The following is a 24,588-nucleotide window of genomic DNA, read 5'->3' on the forward strand; positions in this document are numbered from 1 at the left end:
CGTTGCCATCAGCAACCAGGCGTTATGGCAAGTGGATCTGGCATTGCTAGACAGTTGCTGCTCGCAAATCTGTACAGCTGATGTGCCCAAAAAATTCCGCCTCCCTGGCTCCGAGGCATCATAAATGACGTAAGTGCCGATGAATCACGGGACAAAATGCGGTGGTGAGAATTTATATTACTAACATCATCTTCCACAACAAACGGCCCGTGGCAACCCCAAGGTCTAGGAGCTAATTCTATCGTTACCTGCAGCCATGTCGAGTGATGTATGTATGGAGCTAGCAACACAGCTGCCGTTGTCGTTTCGGCGCCTCGAAACTGATGACATGAGTCAGGAGTACTATTACGTCACACATGGTCATAGTACCAGACGTTGGAGCCCAGCAGTCACCGTGATGATTTCCGTCGTACCGTACTAACTTTTAGCTGAAAACTTCATTCGAGTTAGAACCCAACCCTTTCGAGAGGTCTTTTGCCAACAAGGAGCCTAATGACTCGAGCCTCCTGGCCCCCAAGAACCCCAGCACCGACCTGACCTCCACGTCGTCGTCAGCCAAGGCAAACAACAAGCACAACTTGCACATCCCCAATCTTTCCACCTTGACCCACCAGCCACACACAAAACTCCCAGGAATCACTCCTCCTCTATTCACTCCTTCAGGAAGACGATTACCTCCTTTGGGTCTTTCTCCTGGGAGCCACTTGACCAACCCCGAGACTCCAGGCTCCAACCTCTGGAACAGCTTAATAAGTGCTACCAATAACCCCAGCTCGCGCAATAATACCAATAACGGAACCCAACCCGCCAACCCCGAGGGCGACGCTGAAGCATCGGCCCATCCATTTTCGTCTAACCAGAACAACGGCTTTAACCAGTTTGTGAACTCTATCAGGAAAACGGGACTCACTCCTAACGAATCCAACCTTCGTTCAGGATTAACCCCAGGCGTTATAAACCATTCGTCGTTCCCCTTCAATTCGGTCCCAGGCTTAACCACCCCAGGTGCGTTGTTAAACAGTCCAATGACTCCTGGCCTCCTGAGTCTTCTTGGTATGACCAACACGGGCCAGAGCATGCCTTTGGCCAATAATAACCTCCAACAGAAACCACAACAGCCCAATCCTCAACTCAGACAGGAACAAAGAGGGCCAAATGTACACGAAGAACAACAACCATTACCACAAAGCATGCAGATAAACCAGCCACACTACGACCAGAACAATGTAGTGCCACCTCAAGCACTCACCACCGAAAACCATGTGGGAGGGTTTGCCATGCCGAAAATAAGAGAAGCAGAGGACACATCCACGTCGCCAGCTTCTCAGTCCAGCAAGCGCAGCGCCGAAAGCGGAGAACGAGAGAACAAGAAACAGAAGACAGAGCCCAAGAAGAGGGCCACTGGCAAAAAGGTCACAACCAAGGTCAAAAAGGATCCAGAAGCCACCAACAACGGCAAGGTCGAAAGCGACTCTCCCGATGGCGGGCCCTCGTCGCTGGCAGACAAGCGCAAGAGTTTCTTGGAGAGGAACAGAGTGGCAGCGTCCAAGTGTCGTCAGAGAAAGAAGCAGTTGATCCAGAAGATGGAGGACGAGTTGAGCTTCTATTCCACGGGCTATAGGGAGTTGTCTGCGCAAGTGAGCCAGTTGCGGGACCAGGTGATCACGCTCAAGGGGGTGTTGGTGAGCCACAAGGACTGCTCGATGTTGGCACAATCGGTGGGCGGATTTGAAGCGCTCAACATGATAATACAGCAGGCCAACTATGCCACCCAAGTCACTGCCAGTAGCCAGAGCAACGTGACCTCGATCCCCAGCACCATTCCAACCACCCTCAACAACCCTCGTGAGCCTGTGCGGCAGGCTCCCAGTGCCCAGTACCAAATACCTCCCCCAGCACCTACAGCAGCAGTGGGTCCAGGCTTGCCTATGAATATCAACGGCCAGGCCCCTGCGCAGCTGCAACAGCTGCCAGCGTCCAAGGACGTCAGCAACACCACCAGCAACTCCACCACCGTCAATATGCCCCACGCCCAGATGAACATGGGCGGTCAGGGAGTCATAGACATCCCCAGCCACCACAGCGTGACCGACTTGCCAGCTTCCGTGGCGAACAACGCAGCCATGATGGCGAATAACTACGCTAGTGGCGACTTGAGGGCCATCAACAGCATGTCGAATTTAGCGGGAATGAACCAGCCTCAGCGCAAGCAGGGCCCAGTGGACAACGGCTTGCGGCCTGTCAACAGCATGGTGGACTTGCAGCTGCACCAGTTCCAACAGAACGTGCCCCAGACGGGGTTCAGCGGGTTGATAGCCCAGTCTCAGGAGTAGGCATCGAAAAGAAGGCAAGCCGGCCAATTTGAGGTCTATCGGCTTGGAGGCTCGACCGCTTAAAGGGTGTACCAGCGAGTTTACCAGCTTGAAGCCACCGTTCATAAAGAAGAGTGTCAGCTGAAGGTCATATCGAATAGCTTGAAGCCACCGTTTCTTTGAAGTGTCTGCCAGCTTGAAGCTACCGTTATTTTCAAGAGTCTGCCAGCTCAAAGCTTATCGACCAGCTCGAGGACCCTTATCAGCTTGAAAAGTGACAACGCGTCTACCTTGAGGGATCTACATGGAAGGATCCACCAGCTTGAAGAAGTCACACGAAAAGAGGCGATCAATGTGAAGAGTCAATCAACTTGACAAGTACCGCCTCGACTCGACCTTCTAATCCACCTCCAAGATTCTACTCTACCCGAAGATCAACCAAACTGTCTTATACGAAGGAATCATCTGTCCACCCAGTCAGTAAACCTCTCCATTAGCATCCACCCTTTCCATCCTCTAACTTACCACCCCATCCACGGCGGTTGCAACTATGCCCTACTTGCAGCCATTAATACACTAGAATATACCGCAGCCAATTAAGGCCTGATCCAGACACTTGTAGACGACAAGGACGTTTCCGACACATATGTTCCTGACGCAGAAGTAGCCGCCGAGACCCCATACCCCTACTTGTTGGGTTGGCGCCTGGTGGCGCCTCATTCCTCGGAAGGAGTCGTGATCTGACGCAGGCGACACGCTCATCCCGAGGGTCACGTGCACACAAACAACAAATAAATAAACGGTTCTGGCGTAGTCTACCAAGAACCACCCGCCACGAGTACTGGCCCCAGCCCCATCGGATCCCGTCCTCACACTCCAGGAGACACCTCTAGACTACGCGTCTGCTGCGGCGTCCTATTTTTGTTCCGTGCCCGTCTCGTGCCTGCCAGCCAATAGCTACGTGCTTCTGATTCGTCCAGGCCAAACCCACCATGGTGATCACCCTGAGCCAAATGGGCGACTTGGAGCTTCCGGACCTCCCTCCCAACCAGCGCTTGGAGTCCAACATCATCAGACCCGACCAGTTCACCCGCAAAAAGCTCAAAGTCATCCTCCATCTCATCACAGCCGAGTTGAAACTCAGAGGCACCAAGACCCCCCACATCTTCCTCCCGTTCAGATCCAAGATCGACGACGCCAAGCTCGAACTGTTTTTGCAACTCATATTTCCCGACGGAGAACTCCTCAACTTGAAGGACGAGGACGGCGTGAAGCTGATCCTCAAGGCCACCGATGAATTCACATTGATCTGCGGCTTGAAATACTTATGGAGTCGTCTACCTAACCACGAAATCATCGGCTGGAGTGTATACTTGGAGTACAGGCGAAAGGAGAAAGAAGCAGGATATCCCAAAAGCGCATTCCTTAGTATCTTGCCAAAGTGTTTGTCGTCACCTGCTCATGCCTCCATCGTCTATGATTTCTTGGATTTATTGATAAGCATCACCTCGAACTCCCAGTACAATTATTTGAGTGGAAGAAAAATCGCTAAGATGTCTAGTTTGTGGGCTTTTAATGGTACTTCGAGATTCAGATCGTCTCCTTTCTATGATGCTACCATTAAAAAGGAAAACAACTTTAACGATGGCTTGGAAACTTGGAAATCATCTTCCGATGCCTTGTTTCATCTACTCTTATCATTTTTGAGAGCAATGTTGCCCGACAAGGAGCTGGAAACCTTGAAGTTGCCCAAGACCTTACAGTCTCTTTTAATCACGAATTCATACCCACCAATGGAAAATAATGACTCCCTAAAATCCATGATTACGATACCTTGTGTCAATATAAGCTCCACAAAACCCTCAAACAATCCATACGAATTGCTCAGTAAAGTGAGGCACACCCTCAGCTTTGAAAAGAAAGATTCATTTCTTTCAATTGAGAATTACACTATCCTTAAAAACATTTTTCAAAAGGAATCAACAAATGATATTGTGGCGACGTTAACTGAAGAATCAAGAAGGATATTGAACAGGCTAACTACAGATCCAATCAGCTCCGATTATGACTTGTATCCAGGATGGGTGAATCGAGAATGTACGAATGAAACTCCAGTTGATCCGAACATCCCATTGTACTCAGCAATCTCCATTACAAATATCACAATTCAGGATTACTATATATGGACTTGGTTGTCCTCGATAGGTTCTGATCAAACGAGTCACATCAAGAAATTATTTGGAAGATCTTTGGTGTTGGAAGCAGGATTAAGAGGGTTTCAAAAATGGTTGATAGTTACAGAAAAGACTTTGAGTACTGAGGAATATGTTGCTCACTTTAATAATGGAGACGTTTCAAGCAGGAGAGTGGTTTCAAATGATAGCTATGCGAAGAAAGATACGCCTTTGCCACCACCACCTCCTCCAGAGAAGGACACCAAAGGATTATTGCCAAAAATCAACTTTAGCGAGCATGACTCGAGACTCGATGTATCTATTGATGAAGTTTCTGGTCATATTCGCAGTGAAAATACAAAAGAAGAACTCAGCGATTATCAAACCTACATTAATAGCTTAGATGATCATCATGGAAGTGAAATAGGGAAACCACAGACAAGTTCTACTACTTCGAGCCAGATGAGAACATCTGGGAGAAGGCCACCACCACCGCCTATGGAAACAGAGGCACCTGGTGCACAACATCAGCAATACGATCAAGCATATTCCCAACAGTCATACACTCAACCCACATACAGTGACCTCGCATATGACCAACCGGGCACAAATACTCAGACTACATATAATCAGCCAATGTATCAACTAGCACCTCAACAAAATGGAAACAATGTGAATGCTAATTACGACCCCAATGCACCAGCACCTCCAGCCCCATTGCCTGTTTCTAACGAAAATCTCAACAGCCCTTCGTTGGTTGCAGACAAATCAGCTTTTGTTCCTGAGAAGTCACCTGGAGCCCAAAGCCAATACTTGACCCCTGACCAGCATTCCCCTCAGAGAAATAGCATAGCCACTCAGTTCTACTCACCCTCGAAGGATGGATTTCATGAGCCTTATGAGTTATATGTTACTGCGTATGAGAAAGCAGAGCTTGCGAAACAGAATCAATCTGACGAACCATTTGACAATTATCAAGTTCCCGGACAACCCGAGCAAACTTACCCTACAGAACAGGTCCAAAACCACGAGCAAGTACAACAAGCCAATCCAGCTGTAATTCATGAACAAACACAGCAAGGATACATTGCTCAACCTGAAGATCAACCAACATATGAAGTTGCCCAGGACATGACTTATGCAGATTATGGTCCTACTGAGACAGAACAAATTCCCCAGCATCAAGTTCATCAAGAAGAGTATTTCGCACAAGCTCCCCAAGATCCTCAGTATCTGACAGGCCAGGAGGTTTACCAAGATCAAACAGTAAGCCCGGGACAACAATCACCTAACCCAAACGAGGACGAGACAGAAGAAGCGAAGAAAGCTAAAGAAGAAAAGCGTAAGAAAAGGAAGGAAAAGAAGAAAAAGGAAAAGGAAATGGAGCAAGAAAAGGAAATGGCAGCTCTTACAGCTGCAATGGCATATGGATTTTTCCCACCTCCCGGTGGAATGATGCCTCCCTTCGGAACTGATGGATTACCGCCAATACCACCACCTGGGTTTTTCCCAATGCCCCCTGGTTTGGAACCGGAATCTCCAAAGAAGAAAGATAAGAAGAAAAAGAAAAAGAAATCAGAAGCCTCAGGTGAAAAGTCTCCCGCTAAGTCGTTGCAACTGTCCCCTGAGACTAAACAAAATCCAACGTTTTCCGCCCAAACAGAGGTCTCTCCAGTGCCCCTGCAATTGCCCTCTCCGACAGTTTCTATGTCGCCTGTTGGACGTGAAGAGCAGCGAAGATCTCACCCTGGTCCAATACCAGCAACTGTTAGTATGATACCCCCAAGTGCACATGCTCCAGCTCACCTTGGAGTCCCATTGGTGCTGCAGGTTCCACAAACAACAGTTGCAACCACAGCATCAACATCTGCACAAGCACCAGCACCGGCACCATCCTCAGCGAGACAACAGGTCAACCAGGCACATGTTTCTCCACCTAACCCACCTCAAAAGGTGCAGTTAGCAGTTCCGCAAGATTATGATCACATTGTTCCCAAGCTTTCCCTTCCTCCTGCAGCACCTGTCAGCAAGCCACAACCACAACCACTGCAAGAAGTTGTTACTGGTCCTCGCCAACCTCCACAGGTTCAGCATGCACAAGGTGTACAAGCTTCTCAAGCTGGCTATCCAGATCGGGGAGGCCATTCGCCTGAAACGGGTCAACCTGTACCAACTATTCAGGCACAGAGACAAACTCAGATGCCTACAGTGACAACCCTTGCACCTCCTCGTTCTCAGCCGCTTAAGAGTCCGCTTGTGAAGAGTAACGAAGCGTTTGCCTTACCAGCTCCTGCCCCTATATTACGGGCAAGAGGACTGGAATCTTCCGAAAGCTTAGCCAACCCTCCTTCTGCACCACCAAAACCTACTACGTACCAACCACAACCCCAAATACCACCGCCTGCTGCACAAACGCAGTCACGATCTCCCATGTTGAACCAGAGATTGGATGCTTCCCTTCCCAGCTTACCACTGGTGGAATCTGGCCGCTCTCCTCATTCAGGACAAACATCGCCTCAATCTAATCACAGTTACCAGCACAGAGGACAATCGCTCCCCCCTACCCCAAACTCGCAGGTCTCTCACGCATCTACACATTCGGCACCTCATCCTACACATACTGTTGGCCCTCAAGGACATAGGACATTAGCACCCAATCAAAGGCCTCCGCAGCCTTATGGTTCGCAGCCAGGAAGTCAAACTCATTTGCCCCGGCCAAACCCTTCATCTGCTCAACCTTCTCCTCAGCCAAACCTGTATGCTCAGCATCCAAAGGGCCATGCACAACAACAACCCCCACAACCAAATGTACAGGCGCCCCACGGGCATGTGCAAGGACATCCGCCTCAAGGACATCCGCCTCAAGCACACCAGCCGCAAGGACATACACCACAACCGTCGCCTCAGCCCAATGTCCACGCACAACCGCCTCCGCCACAGGGACATAGCCATCCACCCCCACAGGGACACCCTCCTCAGCACTATCCGCCAGCACAACCATACCCACAGGCTCCACCACAGGGATACCCCAGTTATCCTCCTCCACAAGGATACCCCAACTATCCACCTCCACAAGGCTACCCTAATTACCCACCCCCACAAGGCTACGATCCAAACTATTACCCACCTCCACCTCCTGGAGGCTATTACCCTCCCCAACCCTACTATCCACCACCCGGAGGCCACCACCACCCGCCTGCTCATTCTCGTCAACCTCCCAAACAAACTACGAGTGATGTGGCGATGAGAGGCATGCCTAGTGCTAACAAATTCAACAAGAACAAGAACAACAATAAGGCAAATTTGAGAGCTGCCTTCAACCAAGGCAGTTTTGGAATTTGAATGAAGCATGTATATATGTACAAATTATGTAGTATCATAAATATTTATTCGGTTCGACGTAGATAAGTCTGACTTCTGGGTCCAGTCTGTCTGGTAATATTAATTTAAAAAGTACCACTTTTTGCAACAATTGTGGCTGCGAAAACTAAAACATCCATGCTTATAAGTATCTTGTTCTCTGTTGAGTCAGCTTCGGGTAATTGTTGGCTATTTAAGTCTCAAAAAATTGGTACTGATTAGGAGAATACTTTTTTATGGTGGTCCTGCTTATTGCACAATACGTAGGTTTTCCAAGTATCTCTACAAAAAATGACGTACCTCAGTCTTGTGAGCATAGAAAACAATAAATAGTGTTGAAATCGGAACAGAATGTAAGACTAATGATTCTGTTCATTTCATTGACTATTTGAAACACTTCAATTTCTGAGCATTTAATCTTTCACTCCATTCCCGCATCTCTTTCAGTGTGCCCAGAGCCTACTTCAACGGTGGCAGCAATAAATAAGTGTATTGAAATAAATAGGTGGAATAACGATCAAAAGCAACAAATAAATAGTTAATAAATAATAATAAATAGAATAAATAACGTTAGTCGTAAGGCACCAGATCAACCAGTACCTCAATACTCAGATAACCTCAACTTCTTACCTATTTCACGAACGGAGAAGCCACTATTGTTTCTATGCAAGAAAGGTGGTTCCGGACTGTGTCTAGACTTAATATCATCGTCGCCCATATCAAAATAGCCGTAACCTCCCAAGAGGGTGGATAAGTTGTTCCTGGGCAAGGTGGACACAATGCTTTTAGCGGTGGTAAGAATACTGGTATCTTTCTTTTGTTGGACTTCTGAGAAAATGCGTTTGATTTCATTGAAGTAACTCTCCAACGTGACTAAGAATCTCTCAGTCTGTCTGTGCTTAGAAGAGGCACAAATAGAAATCGAATCGTCTTTGATGATGTATCCGATACCGAAACCTTGAGGGGAAACGGGGCCAAAGCCAAAAAGTCTTAATGAGGGGTTTCCACAGTTGGAAGTAGAAATCATGGTATTGTTGAGTTTGTCCCAACCACCATCTGCGAAAATATCGGGAATTTCACTCAAGTTAGATTTATCAATGTTTCCCACAATTGTCTTATCTGACGAAGATTCGTTATCGTCATCGATTAAGGTGGTGATAGATGTCCGTTGATCCATTCCAGCGGAAACAGAATCATCCACATACCTCTTCCAAATACAGAATAAGGCATAAAGGTGTCTGTCAACTCCCTTTCCTTGGGAACACCTCTTTGTTTGAGCAGAATGCTTGGAACATGCGTCAGTTAAGAACTTTAACTTATCCTGATTGGGGACGGAAGAATCGAAGAATTTACGCACAAACAAGTTTGATTCCTGCGAGACCGTCCTGATTGCCTCGGTTCTTCCGTGGTAGTACTGCTTGGTCATTGCGGGTTCGTAGGTGCATTCGACTTTTCCGTAAAGAGCGTAATTGGCGGCTTGGAAGGCCATTTGGACAAATGCATCTGGTGAGAATTTCATTTTCTTGATGTAAGACGAGCCGTAGTTCTTAAACTCCAAGTGTTTGAACTCGTTCTGGTTGATCAAGTCACTGAGTCTGGTTTCACCGAAACGGAGACTGAGGGATAAGTCCGGGGTCAAGTCCCACTCCAACTTCCGGGGAATGGTGATGAGGTCGTCGGCGTCGTTTCCAGGCTTCTTGTCGGAGTTGGCCTTCCACAACGACGGGGTATTGTTGTTGATGGACTGGGCAAACGAGAGAATGGAGTCGGTGTAGATGTCACTGACAAAGCGCAACACGGTGTGGCCATCCACGCCTGTATGCTCGAAGTTAATACCGGCTTTTCCGTTCTTGGTGACGATGATCTGCAACTTGTCGTACCACCTGTTGGTGCAGGTGCCTACCTGGATACCTTTATCGAGAATGGACAAACCGCAGAGCATATTCTTGGACAATTCGGACAAGTCAGAGATGGCGATGTCGTCCAAGCAGAGAATGAAGAGCGACGAGTCCACGATGGACAAGATTTCGCTATTGGTGGGGTTGTCCTGGATGCTGGAGCGCACGTTGGCCCAGATACGTCTGTTTTCGGTGGTAAGCACCCCGAACGAGGACCTGGCAATCTCGTCAGGCGGGGTCTTTAATGAGTCGTGGATGATGGAGGTGAAGTTGACCATGAGGTCCAGCTCCGAGAGGAGGATGTTGTTGGCAGAGTCCAACACGTCGAACCAGTAGAACTGCGATTTGCTCATGACCACAATGTGGTTGGACGACGAGTCGGTCTGCATCATGCACCCGTCGTTGGTGGGGATCCGTGAGGCGCCAAAGAGCTTGGAGTACTGGTACATGCACAAGGGCTGGCCATTGCGCAACACGTCGGGAGGCAAGGTGTCGTTGCGGAGGGCCTGGATGAACTTGAGCGACGAGAGCGTAAGTGAGGTGGCACGCTTGATCTGGGGGTTGAAGGTGGTGGAGTCGTTGTTGAAGGGGTCGTCCTCGAGGAGGAAGAAGGGGTTGAGGTTCAACACCACGGGATTGTCGTAGTTGAGGTACGAGTCGTACCAAAACTGCTCGATGTAGGAGGCACGGGACTTGGCGTAGTTGCGGAGCTCGGAGTCGAGGTAGGCGCCAGTGCCCGACTTGAGGAAGCGGTCGACGGCGGCTACTGTGTTTCTGTGCTCGGCCTCGGTCTGGAGGGGCTGCAACACCTCGAGGTAGTTGGTGCAGGTTTCGTGGAGGTCGGGAATGGGGAGACTCGCGAGGGAGTCCTGGTGGCGGAAGGTCATGGGTGTGTGGGAGAAAGCAGTACGGATAGAGCACAGTACGGAGTATTTAAGGAGATCGTGGGGCGCTGACGTAAGCGGCCAATCACTGGCGCGCCGATGGAATCTGGGGTACGCCCCACAATTGGCGCCGGGTAACGGGCGTAACTCCGAGATTAGTACGGATTAGTCTAATGTATTGGTCTAAATACACCTCGGGGAGGTGGATCGGTGGGGGTAGGTGTGATGGGGAAGTAATGGCATTGTGGCATTCTGGCAGCACATGGAGCTCGGTGAGTCTGAAGGCCCTCTGATTTCTCTTCGGTGAGAGACCCCATTCTTCATTTCCGGAGATTCGCATTATTGCGTTCATTGATCTGCCCCGCCGGCCGGAGTTTCGCGCCGAGTATCTAATAACCTGCGGCCTCGCCTCCCTTGCGCCAGAAATCACTCACTCCGTGGAACTGTCCCCCCACCCGGGCGATTCCGTTCATGGCGCTGTGCGCACCATTCTCGTAAAACTGGTGCCCCAACGCCTCCAACGCTTCTGACATGGTGGTGCCGGGCGTGTTGGCCTGGTGCTCGCGGTTGAACACCTCGAGGTCCTCCACCGACGTCACTTCTGGCACGAGCTGGTGGTGCAACCGTGGAAACGCCATCACCTGCAAAAGCCCGTGGTCCTGGTAGTAGTGGCGCACGATGGCCTGAAGCACGGCCGTAGGGATGCGCGAGCCGCCAGCAGCGCCAATCACCATGTCGGTGGTGTTGGAGGCACGGTCGAGGATGATGGTGGGCGACGTCAGCGACAACGGTCTTCTGAACGGAGCGATGAAGTTGTGGATGGACGGAGCGAGGCCAAACTTGTTCTTCACTCCTGGCTGCGAGAAGTCGTCCATCTCGTTGTTCAAAATCACGCCAGTGGTGCGATCATGCACCACCGACCCGAACGAGAGGTTGACGGTGGTGGTCATGCTGACGGCGTTGTCGTGCTCGTCCACGATCGAGAAATGTGCCGTGCCCTTGGGGTCCACCAGCTCGTATTGGGGCCCGTAGTTCTGCCAGCCAAACGTGCGGTTGGGCGAGTATCTGCCCTCGCTGAGCACAGCGTGGATCCACTCCTTTCCGCTGTATTCTTCGAGCAACTGGGCCCTTTCGTGGTCGCTCCTCGAGTCGCCAAAATGGGTCCTGATGGCCCCGAGCCACTTGAAGCTCTCGATCAACTGATGGACTGCCAAAACTGGGTCGGGCTGACTGAGTCCGTGAACCTCGCTGAAGAAGTTCAACCCTGCTGCGAGCGGCGCTCCGGAAGACACTCCGCTGGTGGTGATCACTTGGAGCGACTTTCCAGGGACTTCCAAGTCGAGCACCACCGGCTTTTCTACATGCACCCGGTAACTGGCGAAATCGGATGGGGCGATGATTCCGCCTAATTTGGATGTCACGTTGACCAACGACTGCACGATAGGTCCCTCGGGGTCGTAGAAAATGGCACTGCTGCCGTTGTTGGCAATCAACTCCAAGGTGTCGGCATAGCGAGGCCGTCTGATGGTATCGCCTTCCTTGATGAGGTTGCCGTTGTCGTCGAAGATGAAGTCCCAGAGCTCGCGGATCGACGGAATCGCCGAAAACACTAGCTCCTGCTCGAGCTCAATCACCTTGGAGAACAACTTGGTGCAAGGGAACCCCTTGCGGTTGAGCTCGATCACTGGCTCGAACAACTGTTTCCAGGTCAAGTTGCCGGAGCCGTGGCGGTGGTACAACTCGTCCAAGCCCTTCAACTCTCCAGGAGTGGCGATGGAGAGAGCGCCCACCAACGCAAGCATGGGATCCTTCGCAAACATCGTCTTGTGGGCTCTTTCAGGCGCGGCTTCCCGCGCATCGATGCTCACTGCCTCCTGGTTGTGTCTGCTGATGATGTAGGAGCCGCCACCAATACCAGAAGACTGGGAGTTGATGCTGCCGATGCAGAGCGCCACTGTAACCGCAGCGTCGGCAGCGTTGCCGCCCTGGAGCAAGATATCCTTGCCTAGCTGTGAGCACAACGGGATGTCACTGGCAACCATGGCCTTGTCGCCCACTTGGAGATGGCGCTGTTGCGGCTTCAAGCTGGGACCCCGGAGCGGGGTGTTGGCGGGAGGCTCGTCCTGTCCATCGTACGCAAGCAAGTCGTAGTACTCAGGCTTGTGGGTGAGACCCAGTCCCAACACGGGGTTCATGGAGTTGTGTGTGGTGGTGGTGGTGGTGGTGGTGGTGAGTAGCGAGAACCCCATCCAGAGCACCAACCCCACGAGCACCAGGGCGGTGAAGAGGTGGCGACGGGGTCTTCCACTGGCTGGTGAAGAGGCTCGTTTCTCGTTCACGAGCATGGTGGGAAGTGGTGATAGTGGTGGAAGTGATGGGAAGAATGATAGTCGAGAAGAATGGCGGTGGATTCTGTCAGTGCGGCTGCCACAGCTTATCTGATAGCGCAATCGAAGGGCGTGGGGGGGCGACGTCAGGCGAGACGTCAAGACTTCGAGGAAAGGTGGGGGAAAAGTGAAAGGAAGAGGTGGACGAAGAGCTAGAAGCTGGAAGCAAGTGGTAGAAGGAAGTGGTACTCGTAGTGGTATTGGTAGTGGGTGTAGGCTGTGGCGGGAGTAGCCAGTCGGCAATACTCTGTGGTGGACCCTGGTGTGGATGATGCGGGATATGCCATCCGACCCATATTATGCCGGCCGTTGCGCACGGAATCACCGAGACTACGGAGGTAATTTTCGGGGCCGGGATGGGTTTGAGTGGTGGATAGGTATTTGAAAGGTAGATGCTTTGGGATATCTGACGAGGGAAGTTTTACGATTTTATGAGTAGTTTTGGGATATCTGTTTGCGATATCTGACGGGTTCACATCTTGGAGTCCCGATCTACGTAGTGGATGTACATCCACGATACTCCGACTGGTGAAGTCAGATCTCAAGTCGACCGAGACTCTGCTGGATCTAGACCAAAATTCACCGATACACCGTTCTTGTGTCAATATCCATCAAATTATACGATCTATGTCCATCTATGTATTGATCGAGGCCACCTGTCAGTATTGGTTCTCGTGTTCTCAGCAAGGATGTTGTAGGCGACTTTCCGGAGTCATCGGGGGCAATATTGTATATCAGCTATGCCTGGTAGGTAACCTCAAAATCACCAAGCTCTAGTGATATTGATCGTTGCAATTCCGTCATCATTTATCGATTTTTGATACTAACTAGTCACACGATGCAACATTAGTATATGTCTTCGATCATTTCCAAAGTAAAGAAATATCAATTCGTAAGAGAATGAACAGATCTGGCCATGCTACCACCACTATCGACCATGCCTGTGTGTACCCATTGAATAGTCATGTTCAAACGACCATCAATTATTTTCATGTCCATTCTTTCAGTAGACCATATCCATTCTATCAATACCAAACCATTGCCATTCAGTCCCATTCGACCCTCCCTGTATCTACATCTGGCTGAGATCTCGCTTGACATTACTCTCTCTTACTGTTCGGCTACTAGCGCGTCCACAATTCTGTTCATCGCTGTGGCGGTCGTATGCCATCTGGCCATGCTCGGTAAGACCTCAGAAATCACCCACAGTCTCCATTGACCAATTTGCATCACAGCCTGGACAGACACACAAGCACTCCATACTCCCTATTCTTCCCACATCATATCCCCTATCTCTTCCCATCTTTCCATCCCATCCTCATCACCTTCCCATCTCCCATCCTGGACCCTGCGCGTCCTGCACCCACCATAAGTGATGCCAACCACAACTGCCACCTCCACCACCATGTCAGACTCTCCCCACCCCCGACAAGCGTCGCCTGGCCCGTTCCAGGATGACAGCCTCATCAACAACATCCTCCCGTCCTACCAAATGTACCAGTCGACGGTGTCCAAGAAGTTGACTCCCGAGGAGGAAAACTTCACGGTGGACCCGCCCATGTACGAAATGACTCCTGTCAGTTCGGCGGCTACCACGCCGTTCGTCACGCTTCTGTCGATTCAGTCGCCAGTGGGCACTCCTGGCGACGCCACTCCTGCCATCGACCACTTTCCGTTCAACGACGAGACGTTCAATGAGCAGAGCGCTGACCTCTGGGAAAACACCATTCTTGCCAACGTGCACAAGCTCCCCAACTTGGCCAAGTCCGACAACGCCATCGCCCAGGGCCTCGACGTGGGCATCCACGTCACCCAGGAGGTGTGCCAGAAAGGTGTCAAGCCTGTGCTCATCGACCCATCCAACCTCGAGTTTGCCCAACGCGACTACATCCACGGCTACGTGACCATCGTCAACCGTACGCCCCACCCAGTGACCTTCGACATGGTGTACGTGGTGTTCGAGGGAACCATGGTGGTGTTGGAGAACAAGAGGGGGTTGATCGACACAGACAAGCAGAGCCAGGTGTTCAAGTTCTTGAACATGCTCGACCTCTTTGCCTCGTGGTCCTACGCCAATATCGATCGCTTGGTCACTGACAACGGCGACCCCCACGACTGGTGCCATGGCGAAACAGATCCCTACGACAACGCTGCATTGTCGTTGGACTTGAAGCGTACCTTCCACCCCAACGTCACCTACAAACGCTACTTCACGTTCCGAGTGCCAGAAAAGCTCTTAGACGACTCGTGTGAAGCCCACAACTTGACCCGCCACACAGAGGTGCCTCCCAGCTTGGGCGTACCCCGCAACATGGTGTCTCCCTCCATGCTCTTGGCCAACAGAGACGCCCAAATCCGCGACCTCTCGTTCATCGACACCTCCATCTCCTACAGCGTGGAGGCCAGAGTCATTGGCAGGGCCCTGGAGTACAACTACAAGACCTCACACGACCAGTACGTCATCGCCCAGGAGGCTATCTGCCCCATCCGAGTGATTCCAAAGCAGTCTCCAGAAGTGTACTACAACAGCTCTGAGCTGCTGCACGGAACTACCACCTTCTATAAGGCGTTTGTGGACGCCGTCCTTGAGAAAATCGAGTTCGGACGTACCCTCCTCAAGGTTCCCGTCAGTCAGCGTGAAGAAATAGCGTTGTCCCCAGTCAGCTCTCGCGATTCTGGCTCCAACAACAAACTCCGTCACTTGTACGACGTGGCTGGCACCACCATCAACTCCAGCCTCCAGTCCAAGAAGCAGTTCAGTGACGACTCCTACCAGTGCTTGATCCCGTTCAAGAAGAAGTCGTTGACAGGAGGAACCAAGATCTTGGGTATCGTATCACTTTCAACCCCCAAAACCCAATACCACTCGTTGTACGTGCCTCCCATCAAGTTCCGCACGGGTGCAGTGCCCCCAGTATCGACTTTCGAGTTGAACATCCCGTTAGAATTGTCCTACTTCATCGAAGGTGCGGCTTCTAGGGCCACCTTGCCAGAAATCAAGTCAATTACTCCTGAGTTGACCGTGCTTACCATACGATCCAAAAAGCATTATATCCCCATCGAGTTCAACCACGAGATGTGCTTCCGAGACCAGGAATTGGACTGGAAGAAAAAGGACTTGGACAACTTCGATTCCATCATCATCAAACAATTCAAGGACTACCTTGCAGAAATCACCAGCCAGATCCAAACAGTGGGCAACGACCTCATCAAGTTTGAGAGCCAGTTGTTCAAGGACGTCAAGGCACTTGCCTCGTTGCAGACAAAGTATATCAACTTGTCGGTACTGGAAAACGACGTCAAGTTCTATGCCCGCTCCGAGAACAACTCGGGACTCCATAACTCCATCAAGACTATACCTTGGGAATTGGAGCACCAGGAAAATTCCGTACACACGTTGTACTCCAAAAAGTTTGAATTGAAATTGAACCTCAACGATTGTCATTTGAAAGGTCACGAAAACAGAACCAACAAGGGCTTTGATCACTTTACCTTGGTTCCAGACTTCCAGAACTGCTTGATGGCCCGTATGTACTATGTGAAAATCACTGCCAAATTGAGCAGCGGTGACAGTTTGGTGGTGAACGTTCCATTGACTATCGAGAGCTGAGGTAAAACGAGGGTGAGAAAAAGGATACTAAAAAGGGTCCTGGGCCCAGGACGATCCGCCAGGATGGGAGGAAATAGCACCCCCACATAGAGACCACTGTACTAGAAGCTATGCGTCCTACAGTGACGGTAGCCGGTACTGGTGCCAAACGATACAATAGGAACCGGGGTTTGGCCCTATTGATGCAAAATTAGAGAGTACCGTAAATAGACGGATAATAGGCATCCAACTGTAAATATAATGAATGAACTTTACGATACCCGTAGCTCAGTGTGATAGCACTAATGTGGTTGATTTGTCATATTAATCTACCGAACTTTGGATGATGATTGTGAAAACCTACTGAAATTACTAACAAGACCAATGCAGGGCTAGAATTTGCCTTAAAAAGCATGCTGGGGTCCTAGTCTCCCTTGTGGAGCCTGTCATCGTGAAAGATCAGAAGTAGACTGGCGGATAAAGGACACCCACAAGAATATATTGCGTGGAACCGTGCAAAACTACCAGGACTTCCAGAATTATTATACAGTCCCGCCCTTTCGCTTGGGGTTTCTATCTACTCGGCACTATCCGAGTATCATTACTCCCTTCTTCGCCTTTGCTGTTCGTTTACTCGCTAATGCTACCCAAGTAGCTCCCATACGATGCGCCTGGGACGGCCTGCTCCATTGGAAGCCGATAGCGGGCTGGTACCAGCGAACAAAATTTCCCTTCTAGCCCTACGCCGGGTCAGTCTACCCCAGTTCGGGTTTCCGGCTGTCTTCTAGCTACCTTTCGAGTAGCACGAAACACACCCCCTCCGTGTCCCCTTAATGCCCCGGCCTCTCCTTGTACTACGTCTTTTCTTGCGGTGCCGCTACCGCCCGCCTCGCACCACGCTCGTCCTACGTTCGCCTCGGTAGCCCCGGCCACCAATGCCACAGCCCTCCGTCTTTCCGAACACCCGCCGGTAGCCACTACCCTCTGTAGGCCCCCATACATGTACCTCCCCTCGCTTCTTGGCTATCCTTCCCTGGCCTACGCCTCGCGCTCTCCACCCAACACTCCCATTCCCCCTCCCTGTCTCCTCGCTCTGCCCTCGCAGGCTCCCTAACTTTGTAGTGCCGCACACTCCAACCCGTGCGGGTTGCACCAAAACACCAAATCTGACCTACGCTGGCAGCCCATCTGGTCGGCGGCTCTCACACTTACAACACCCTCCCTGTTCCCGTAGCGCTGGCACTCCACAGATCACCTGCCACGGCTCTCCTATTGCATCTACCCCAGCCGGTGCCCCAGCCACTCATCTCCCACCACTTCCTACCACCAATATACCCCATACCGTCATCCCCACCGCACCATGAGCAGAAACAAGTTCAACCTCAAGCTCTCGTCGTTGTCCATACGGCGCAACCAGCAGCCGGAGGACGACGAGGAATTGCTCTTGAATATCCTCCCGTCCTACCAAATGTACCAGTCGACGGTGTCCAAACACTTGACCCCCACCAGCGAAGACATGAGAACAGACCCCCCCGGGTACGAGTTGACGCCCCAGACTTCCAACGCCTCCAACGCCTCCAACAACTCGGTGGAGTACTTGCGCTCGTTGCCCACGTCGCCTGTCAATAACCCCCAAGAGTTCCTCGATGCCGCCAGCGGATCGGTGGCCCAGTTCGACGATACCATCCTCGAAAACGTCCACAAATTGAAAAGGTTGACCTCCATCAACAAGGAGCTCTCCAAGTCACTCAACATCCAAATCTACTTGACTGAAAAAATCGGCAAAATCGGCGAAAAGCCCAAGATCATCGACCCCCTAGGCGTGGAACTCAGACAGGGCGACTACATCTTTGGCTACATTCTAGTCACAAACAAGACAAAGCAGGATATACCGTTCGACATGTTTTCGGTGGTGTTGGAGGGCCTGATCACCTATGGTAACATGAAAAACAGCATTGTGCAGCCCCCAAGCCACATCGTCCGCTTCTTGAACATGTTTGATTTCAACGCTTCCTGGAACGACGCCTGCTTGGACAGATTGCCTTCGGACCACAACAACCCCTACATCCCCATAAACGAGATTGACCCAGTCGATGGTACCCACGTCAACTTCAATTACAAAAAGATCTTAGAACCAAATATCACCTACAAAAAATTCTTCACCTTCAGAATGCCTGAAAAGCTTTTAGATAGTACGTGTGAGCATGGACTCGTCAAGCATTTGCAAATCCCTTCTTCATTGGGTATTTCTAAAAATGAAATTATCACTGCATTGAGAAGAAAATGGAAGGAGAATGACGAGAGTAATGAGGAATCCGCTCGTGAAAGAGTGAAGAATGTCACATATGCATCTATTACTAATGACTTTGCATTCCAGGATTGTTCTATAGATTTCAGCATAAGTGCAAGAATTATCGGTAAGGCTTCAGATTACGAGCATTTGGTCCAGAGAAATGCCTTGCCTCATTTAAATCCCACGGGTGACGAATATGTGGTTGCCAATGAAGATTACTGTTACCTTAGAGTCATTAACGTGACAAACTCGATCTTTGAATCCAATAGGTCCATGATAAATGAAGAAGCAAAATTAATCTACGATAACATGATTAACAAAATCAATGAGAAAATTGTGCTTGGTAAAGAATTGATGTCTCGTGAACAGAAAGCCTCCTTAAACACTTCCATCGCTAATTTGCAACATTCAGAAAGCTCGACAAACCTCCAACCAACATCTAGTGCAGCAGAGTTAGCCAAAATGCAACAATCTTACTACAAAAAGGTCAATCCAACACACCAAAGAGTTCATCGCGATAATGTTTATGAAGTATTCATGCCTTACAAAAAGAAATCGGTGTTTGGAACCTCCAAAATCATTGGATTAATTGCATGCTCCACCCCAAAAACTGAGTACAGAGTCAATTACAACCCGTTAGATCGATTCAAGAAACCCAACGATCCTATTCCACCAACAGAAGTCAAGATTCCTATTGATTTGACTTTTGTTTTTTCAGATAATCACAGTACCATTCTTCCCGATTTGAAAAGAATTTCAGTAGAATTGGTATGTTTAACCATCAAGTCTAAGAGCTTGCCAATTCCTGTGGTGTTTCATCCTGATATGCTATTTGAGAACAAGAGTAAAGGTACTGACAACTTTGACTTGGTAACGATCCGCAAATTTCAAAAGTATGCTATTGAATTATCCAAAATCATCAAAGAGGTTGGATTTGAAGCGCTCGAAATGGACAAAGAGTTGATCCAAGATGTCAAGTGCTTGGCTAACTTATCCTCGAAGTACGATCACCTTAAGATCACGAACACTAAAATAGAACCATTAGATTCAAGTGACTCCCACAACTTCCTATCCTCAATACCTTGGGAGTCGGAAACTTTGACCAGCTCCACCTCTACTGGTCAGGTGGAGGAGCAGATCAAGTACTTCAAGAAGTTCAATTTGAAGGTAGATATCAAGAACGCAGTTCCAAGCTTGTCTACTGCCCCCGAATTTTGTTTGGTGCCAGATTTCCAGTCATGTTTGTTGTCAAGATTATACTACTTGAAGGTGAACTTAAAGTGTCCAAATGGTGACAAAATTGCATTCAGAGTTCCATTGGTTTTGCAAAAGCCAAATTCCACCCGGGGTATGGGTGTGAAGATAGAAATATAGAGTAGTAAAGCCTAATTTTAACAACTTTGCCCCGCGTAATACCACTACGAAGTAGGATTTGAGTCCTCAGAGACCACGGTGCTTCAAATCATTCACATTGTGTGTGAGTTCCTGTTGTGTCTACTTTTCCTGATGTCTTTTCAGCGCTGACAGAGTCGGTGGGAGAACCTCACTAAATTGTCGGTATTCTACCGCACCGAATTTATTTTTCGGCACCACTTGGAAGAAATCCCTCCCTGCGCACGCGCTATTTGTTGGCCCAGCGCACTATTCTCTCGCTAGCTATGGTCACCTGCTCGCTAATTCTCGCTAGCCACAAGCTCGCATTAACTTTTCACCTCATCTCATCACTAGCACCAGACCTATAATGGCCGAAGCAGATCCTACTGAGTTCATCTCCGAATGGGAGAAGAGAAGATATGTCCCCAAGCCAGGCGAGCCTGCCTTACCACCACAACTTTCGGAGCTTGCCAATAAGTCCGCTGATGATGTCATCAAGGAGTTGAACAAGTTGCCCTTCTTCATGACAGAGTTGGACGAAACCGACGCTGATGGAGGAGAGAATGTGACCTTAGAGGCTCTTAAGAGTTTGGCCTACGATGGTGAGCCCGACGAAATCGCCACAAACTTCAAAAACCAGGGTAACGACTGTTACAAGACCAAGCAGTACCAAGCAGCTATCACTTACTACACAAAAGGGTTGGAGGTCGATTGTGGGGTTGACTCTATCGACAGTGCATTGTACTTGAACCGTGCTGCCTGTAACCTCGAACTCAAGAACTACAGAAAGTGTATTGAGGACTGCAAAAAGGTATTGGCTATTGACCAAAATAACTCCAAAGCATGTTACAGATCCGGGAGAGCATTCTTTGCGGTGGGAAGATACGACGAAGCCATCGGCATTTTGGAGTACGGATTGTCTTTCGACAAAGACAACAAGTCCTTGAAGGAGGTCTTGGATAGCGTTGTAGCCAAGCAGAAGGAAATTGAAGAGGCTAGAATTCGTAAAGAAAGAGAGGAAGAATTAAAGAGATTGAAGGGCATAATATTGGACAACTCGATCAAGATGAGACACTACACCATTCTCAAATCCTCAAGACCAGCCGAATTGTTGGAAGATGCTAGTATACGATTAGAAGATCCACAAGACCACGAATCCCAATTGATTTTCCCTGCCATGGTCATATATCCAACCATCGACGAGTTCGATTACATTGCCGAAATCAGTGAGTTGGTGACTCCTTTGGAGATTTTGGAAATGATTATGGACAGACCAAAGGAATGGTTTGAAGACCCCAAACATAAGGATTTTGGTGTCAAGAAATTGGAGTGCTACATGGAAACCGAAGCCGGTGGATTGATCAAGGTTGGAAAGAAAATGGCCATCAACAACGTCTTGATGGCTGATAAGCCTAAGGCTCCGTTATTCGATAACGGGTTAAGACTTTATGTGGTTCCTAAGGTTGCCTCTTCCGACTGGATTTCCAAATGGAACAAGGAAGCCGCTTTGGCCAAGAGAGCTTGAGTCTATGGGTCAAAAAACAGAGCGTCCACGACCCTAGACGTGTACATACATGATCTACAGGCCAAAAAGCCTTCGATATATCCAATTTCCTGAATTGGTCTATAGACAATTATAGGATAATGCTGAAATAATTGTAGCCAACGAAATCACCGTTGACCTTCGGAGAGAATACAAATACCGTGAACAAGATATTTCTTGTGTTACAAAACTTATCACTTGTAGCCCATCTCTAGCACATACTGCCGTTCCTCGTGTCTTCGTTGTTTCTCGTTGGGCGAAAGATATGGTGATTGTTTTCCTCTCATTCTTGAGGCTTGTGATTCGAATATCTCCTCAATATTAATCTTTGGCACTGCTCCGAAAACTGAGCTTGGATCCACGTTCCTGTTCTTCATGATTATCTTATGCAATTCTGGAGTATGACCCCAGCTCTTTAATACTTTGTATTTGTTGTCATCGTCATCTTCATCAGAATGTATTTCTGGTAGTGTACCAGGGGTGATCGGTCCGGGCGTCTCCAGCTCATTAGTGGTATCAAATTTGTTTTTGAATGGTGTTCTAGCTCCTGAAATTCTGCTAGCTTTCTTACCAAGAATCTGAGATTTGCTAATTGACCTTCCTGGAGTTTTTTGTTCCTTAAAGAGATCATTGGGTAATATGTCCTTTGAAATAGGTTCGCTGGATTGACTCTCTTTCGCTATTTTTCTTCTCTTTGAACTCTCTTGAGTCTTACCGAAGTTTCCTCTAGCGACTTCTGGTAAAGCAACCGAGTTTCCCTTCGACTGCTTCGTCAATTCCCCCTTGTGTACCTTTTTCTTCGCATCAATAAAGTCTGTTTGCTCTTTTTCAGGAGCTCCTTTGGGATTTGAAGTCTTCAAATCTATTTTATGGTTCATGGAGATAGTTATCTTGTGCTTGGGTTTCTGTGCAGCAGCTTCACTTCTTTCTGCCATCATAGACTTCTTCTTCAAAGAAGGAATCAGCATAGACTCCAAGCGCATAGGGGTTTTTGATTCTATCTCATCCACAATCTTATTTGCTTGTATGGGGGAAACTAAAGCTTTAGAGCTGACTTTAGAGCTTGTGAACTGAGGAGGTTTTTGCGGATTGAATTGGGGGGTTGATGTTGGAATGAGGGTGGTAGTGAGGAATCTGTTTTTTGTGCTTAAGTCTAGCTTTTTGATTTCATTAGCAGGTTTAGATACCTTACCACCCACTACCTGCAGTTTGCTCTTGGCAGCACTGGAACTTGTAGGAGCCATTAGTCTATTAAGCAATTTCGATTCATTGCTAGTTTCCTCGGGTTCAGTCTTCTTAGCGGGAGAACGGGTCTTGGTAGGTGATATCTTCACGGGTGACTTTCGTGGAGAACGCTTCACTTGTGTATGTTTTGGGGGCGAACTAACTGGAGACGAGCTATTACTACGGCTTGACGTGGTCCTCATATAAGATGGGAGATTAATTTCACTTTGGATAAGTCCATTGGGGGTATTTTCACGCTTAGGACTCGAGTTAGATAGGCTCTTTTTCAATACCGGGATCTTTGTTTCGTTTAAACTGGATGGATGTGTGTTGCTTTTGCTGGCAGGGCGGGAATTCTCGGGTTTGGGCTTTTCCTCTCCCATGGTAGTATTGGACGGTATTTCAGGTTTCTTTTGATCGTGATACTCTGGTTTTGGAAGTTCTGGTTTCGAGTCCAACAACTCAAGTTTGTATTCTAGTGATGTAAGTGGGGTGCTCCGTGGGATTGCAACAGGAGATAGAACCATATTTTTGTTCATGGTCGAAGTTTCTCTTCTCGAGGCAATGTCAAGGCGTTCAAACACTCTCAGAGACCTGCTCTTGACCCCCGTAAGCCTTTTTGAAGACGTCTTTGAAGCTGCTGTGATGGTTATAGGCTCTCGCGACGGCAAAGACACGAAAATGGAGCTTCTCTTGGGGGTCTTGCTGGTGGACTTTTTCGACGAATCTTGCTTGGAGGTGGAAACTTCGGGAGATGGTTTTTTCGTTTCGTCCACGATGGCAGATTTGCCTGCTATACTCTTGCGGATGGCGGTGCTGATGGCCTGGAAAGAGTCGTCCAAGCTGGAACGTACTTTGGTGAGCTCGGGTGGGGCGTTCTTGTTGGGGTCGATGGTTCTGGCTATGGGAACAAACGAGGAGTCGATGCTGGGAGAGGTTTTTGGCAGAGGCTTCACGGGAGACGGTGTCTTGGGAAACGTGTGCTTGGAGGTGGGTGGTTCCCGAGGGGGGGCCGTCTTCACAGGCGAAGACTGGGGGATGGTGGTGGTCGGATGGATGTAGGAGAAGTGGGAAGGGCTTGGGTCCCGTCGTATGGCGTCGAGGGCGATGGTTCCGTCCAACACGCTGCGCATAAACGCGTTCATGTGGTCGAGTTTCTCTTGCAAGCTCTGAAACACCTGCTCGTTGTGGGTCAACACCACGTCGTTGACGGTGGAGAGCTCGTTGGCCACCCACTTGGAGGTTCCTGGGACGAGCTCATTGCGCTTCTTGGTCGCGTTCAGAGCCCAGAATTGGGAACTCATCGTATTGGTGCAAAACAGTGCCTGGAGTTGGTAGTTGATCTGGGAAGATGTCGCGGTGTTTCTAGGATCATTTGCCAAGTGTCGCGCGACATCTGAACCCCTGATGAGGTGGGGTTGGACATCTCCCACATCGACTGCCACATCATCAGCAACTGCCGCCACCACCAGCACCTGCCATCAGCCCACTCCAGTGCGTAACTGTCGGCCCACTCGATGAGACCGCTGGCTGCCTCTGTTAAGCGCGAT

The 24,588-nt window shown here is 49.4% G+C and overlaps 7 protein-coding genes across 7 annotated transcripts; 4 read left to right on the forward strand and 3 right to left on the reverse strand.

Moving 5' to 3' along the window:
- Window positions 1-256: 256 nt before the first annotated feature.
- Window positions 257-2,333, forward strand: SKO1 (Sko1p; the record flags this gene model as incomplete). The annotated part of the gene is made up of 2 exons (XM_020206552.1): window positions 257-268; window positions 429-2,333. 2 exons carry the CDS (start codon window positions 257-259, stop codon window positions 2,331-2,333), a joined length of 1,917 nt encoding a protein of 638 aa, XP_020065907.1.
- A 971-nt stretch (window positions 2,334-3,304) lies between these two features.
- Window positions 3,305-7,828, forward strand: MSB1 (Msb1p; the record flags this gene model as incomplete). Its single annotated transcript, XM_020206553.1, has 1 exon — window positions 3,305-7,828. The coding sequence occupies one exon, from the start codon at window positions 3,305-3,307 to the stop codon at window positions 7,826-7,828; it is 4,524 nt and encodes a 1,507-aa protein (XP_020065908.1).
- Window positions 7,829-8,447: 619 nt separating this feature from the next.
- On the reverse strand, window positions 8,448-10,631 carry CTN1 (carnitine O-acetyltransferase; the record flags this gene model as incomplete). The annotated part of the gene is made up of 1 exon (XM_020209434.1): window positions 8,448-10,631. The coding sequence occupies one exon, from the start codon at window positions 10,629-10,631 to the stop codon at window positions 8,448-8,450; it is 2,184 nt and encodes a 727-aa protein (XP_020065909.1).
- Window positions 10,632-11,017: 386 nt separating this feature from the next.
- On the reverse strand, window positions 11,018-12,823 carry CIS2 (gamma-glutamyltransferase; the record flags this gene model as incomplete). The annotated part of the gene is made up of 1 exon (XM_020209395.1): window positions 11,018-12,823. The coding sequence occupies one exon, from the start codon at window positions 12,821-12,823 to the stop codon at window positions 11,018-11,020; it is 1,806 nt and encodes a 601-aa protein (XP_020065910.1).
- Window positions 12,824-14,420: 1,597 nt separating this feature from the next.
- On the forward strand, window positions 14,421-16,625 carry CANTADRAFT_4790 (uncharacterized protein; the record flags this gene model as incomplete). Its single annotated transcript, XM_020209520.1, has 1 exon — window positions 14,421-16,625. One exon carries the CDS (start codon window positions 14,421-14,423, stop codon window positions 16,623-16,625), a length of 2,205 nt encoding a protein of 734 aa, XP_020065911.1.
- A 1,339-nt stretch (window positions 16,626-17,964) lies between these two features.
- CANTADRAFT_47695 (uncharacterized protein) lies at window positions 17,965-20,271 on the forward strand (the record flags this gene model as incomplete). The annotated part of the gene is made up of 1 exon (XM_020209495.1): window positions 17,965-20,271. One exon carries the CDS (start codon window positions 17,965-17,967, stop codon window positions 20,269-20,271), a length of 2,307 nt encoding a protein of 768 aa, XP_020065912.1.
- A 1,631-nt stretch (window positions 20,272-21,902) lies between these two features.
- On the reverse strand, window positions 21,903-24,449 carry CANTADRAFT_171448 (uncharacterized protein). Its single transcript, XM_020206360.1, has one exon. The coding sequence runs from the start codon at window positions 24,340-24,342 to the stop codon at window positions 22,009-22,011; it is 2,334 nt and encodes a 777-aa protein (XP_020065913.1). The 5' UTR covers window positions 24,343-24,449; the 3' UTR covers window positions 21,903-22,008.
- Window positions 24,450-24,588: the final 139 nt, after the last annotated feature.

The sequence above is a fragment of the Suhomyces tanzawaensis genome, assembly GCF_001661415.1.
Source record: "Suhomyces tanzawaensis NRRL Y-17324 unplaced genomic scaffold CANTAscaffold_2, whole genome shotgun sequence".
NCBI lineage: Eukaryota > Fungi > Ascomycota > Pichiomycetes > Serinales > Debaryomycetaceae > Suhomyces > Suhomyces tanzawaensis.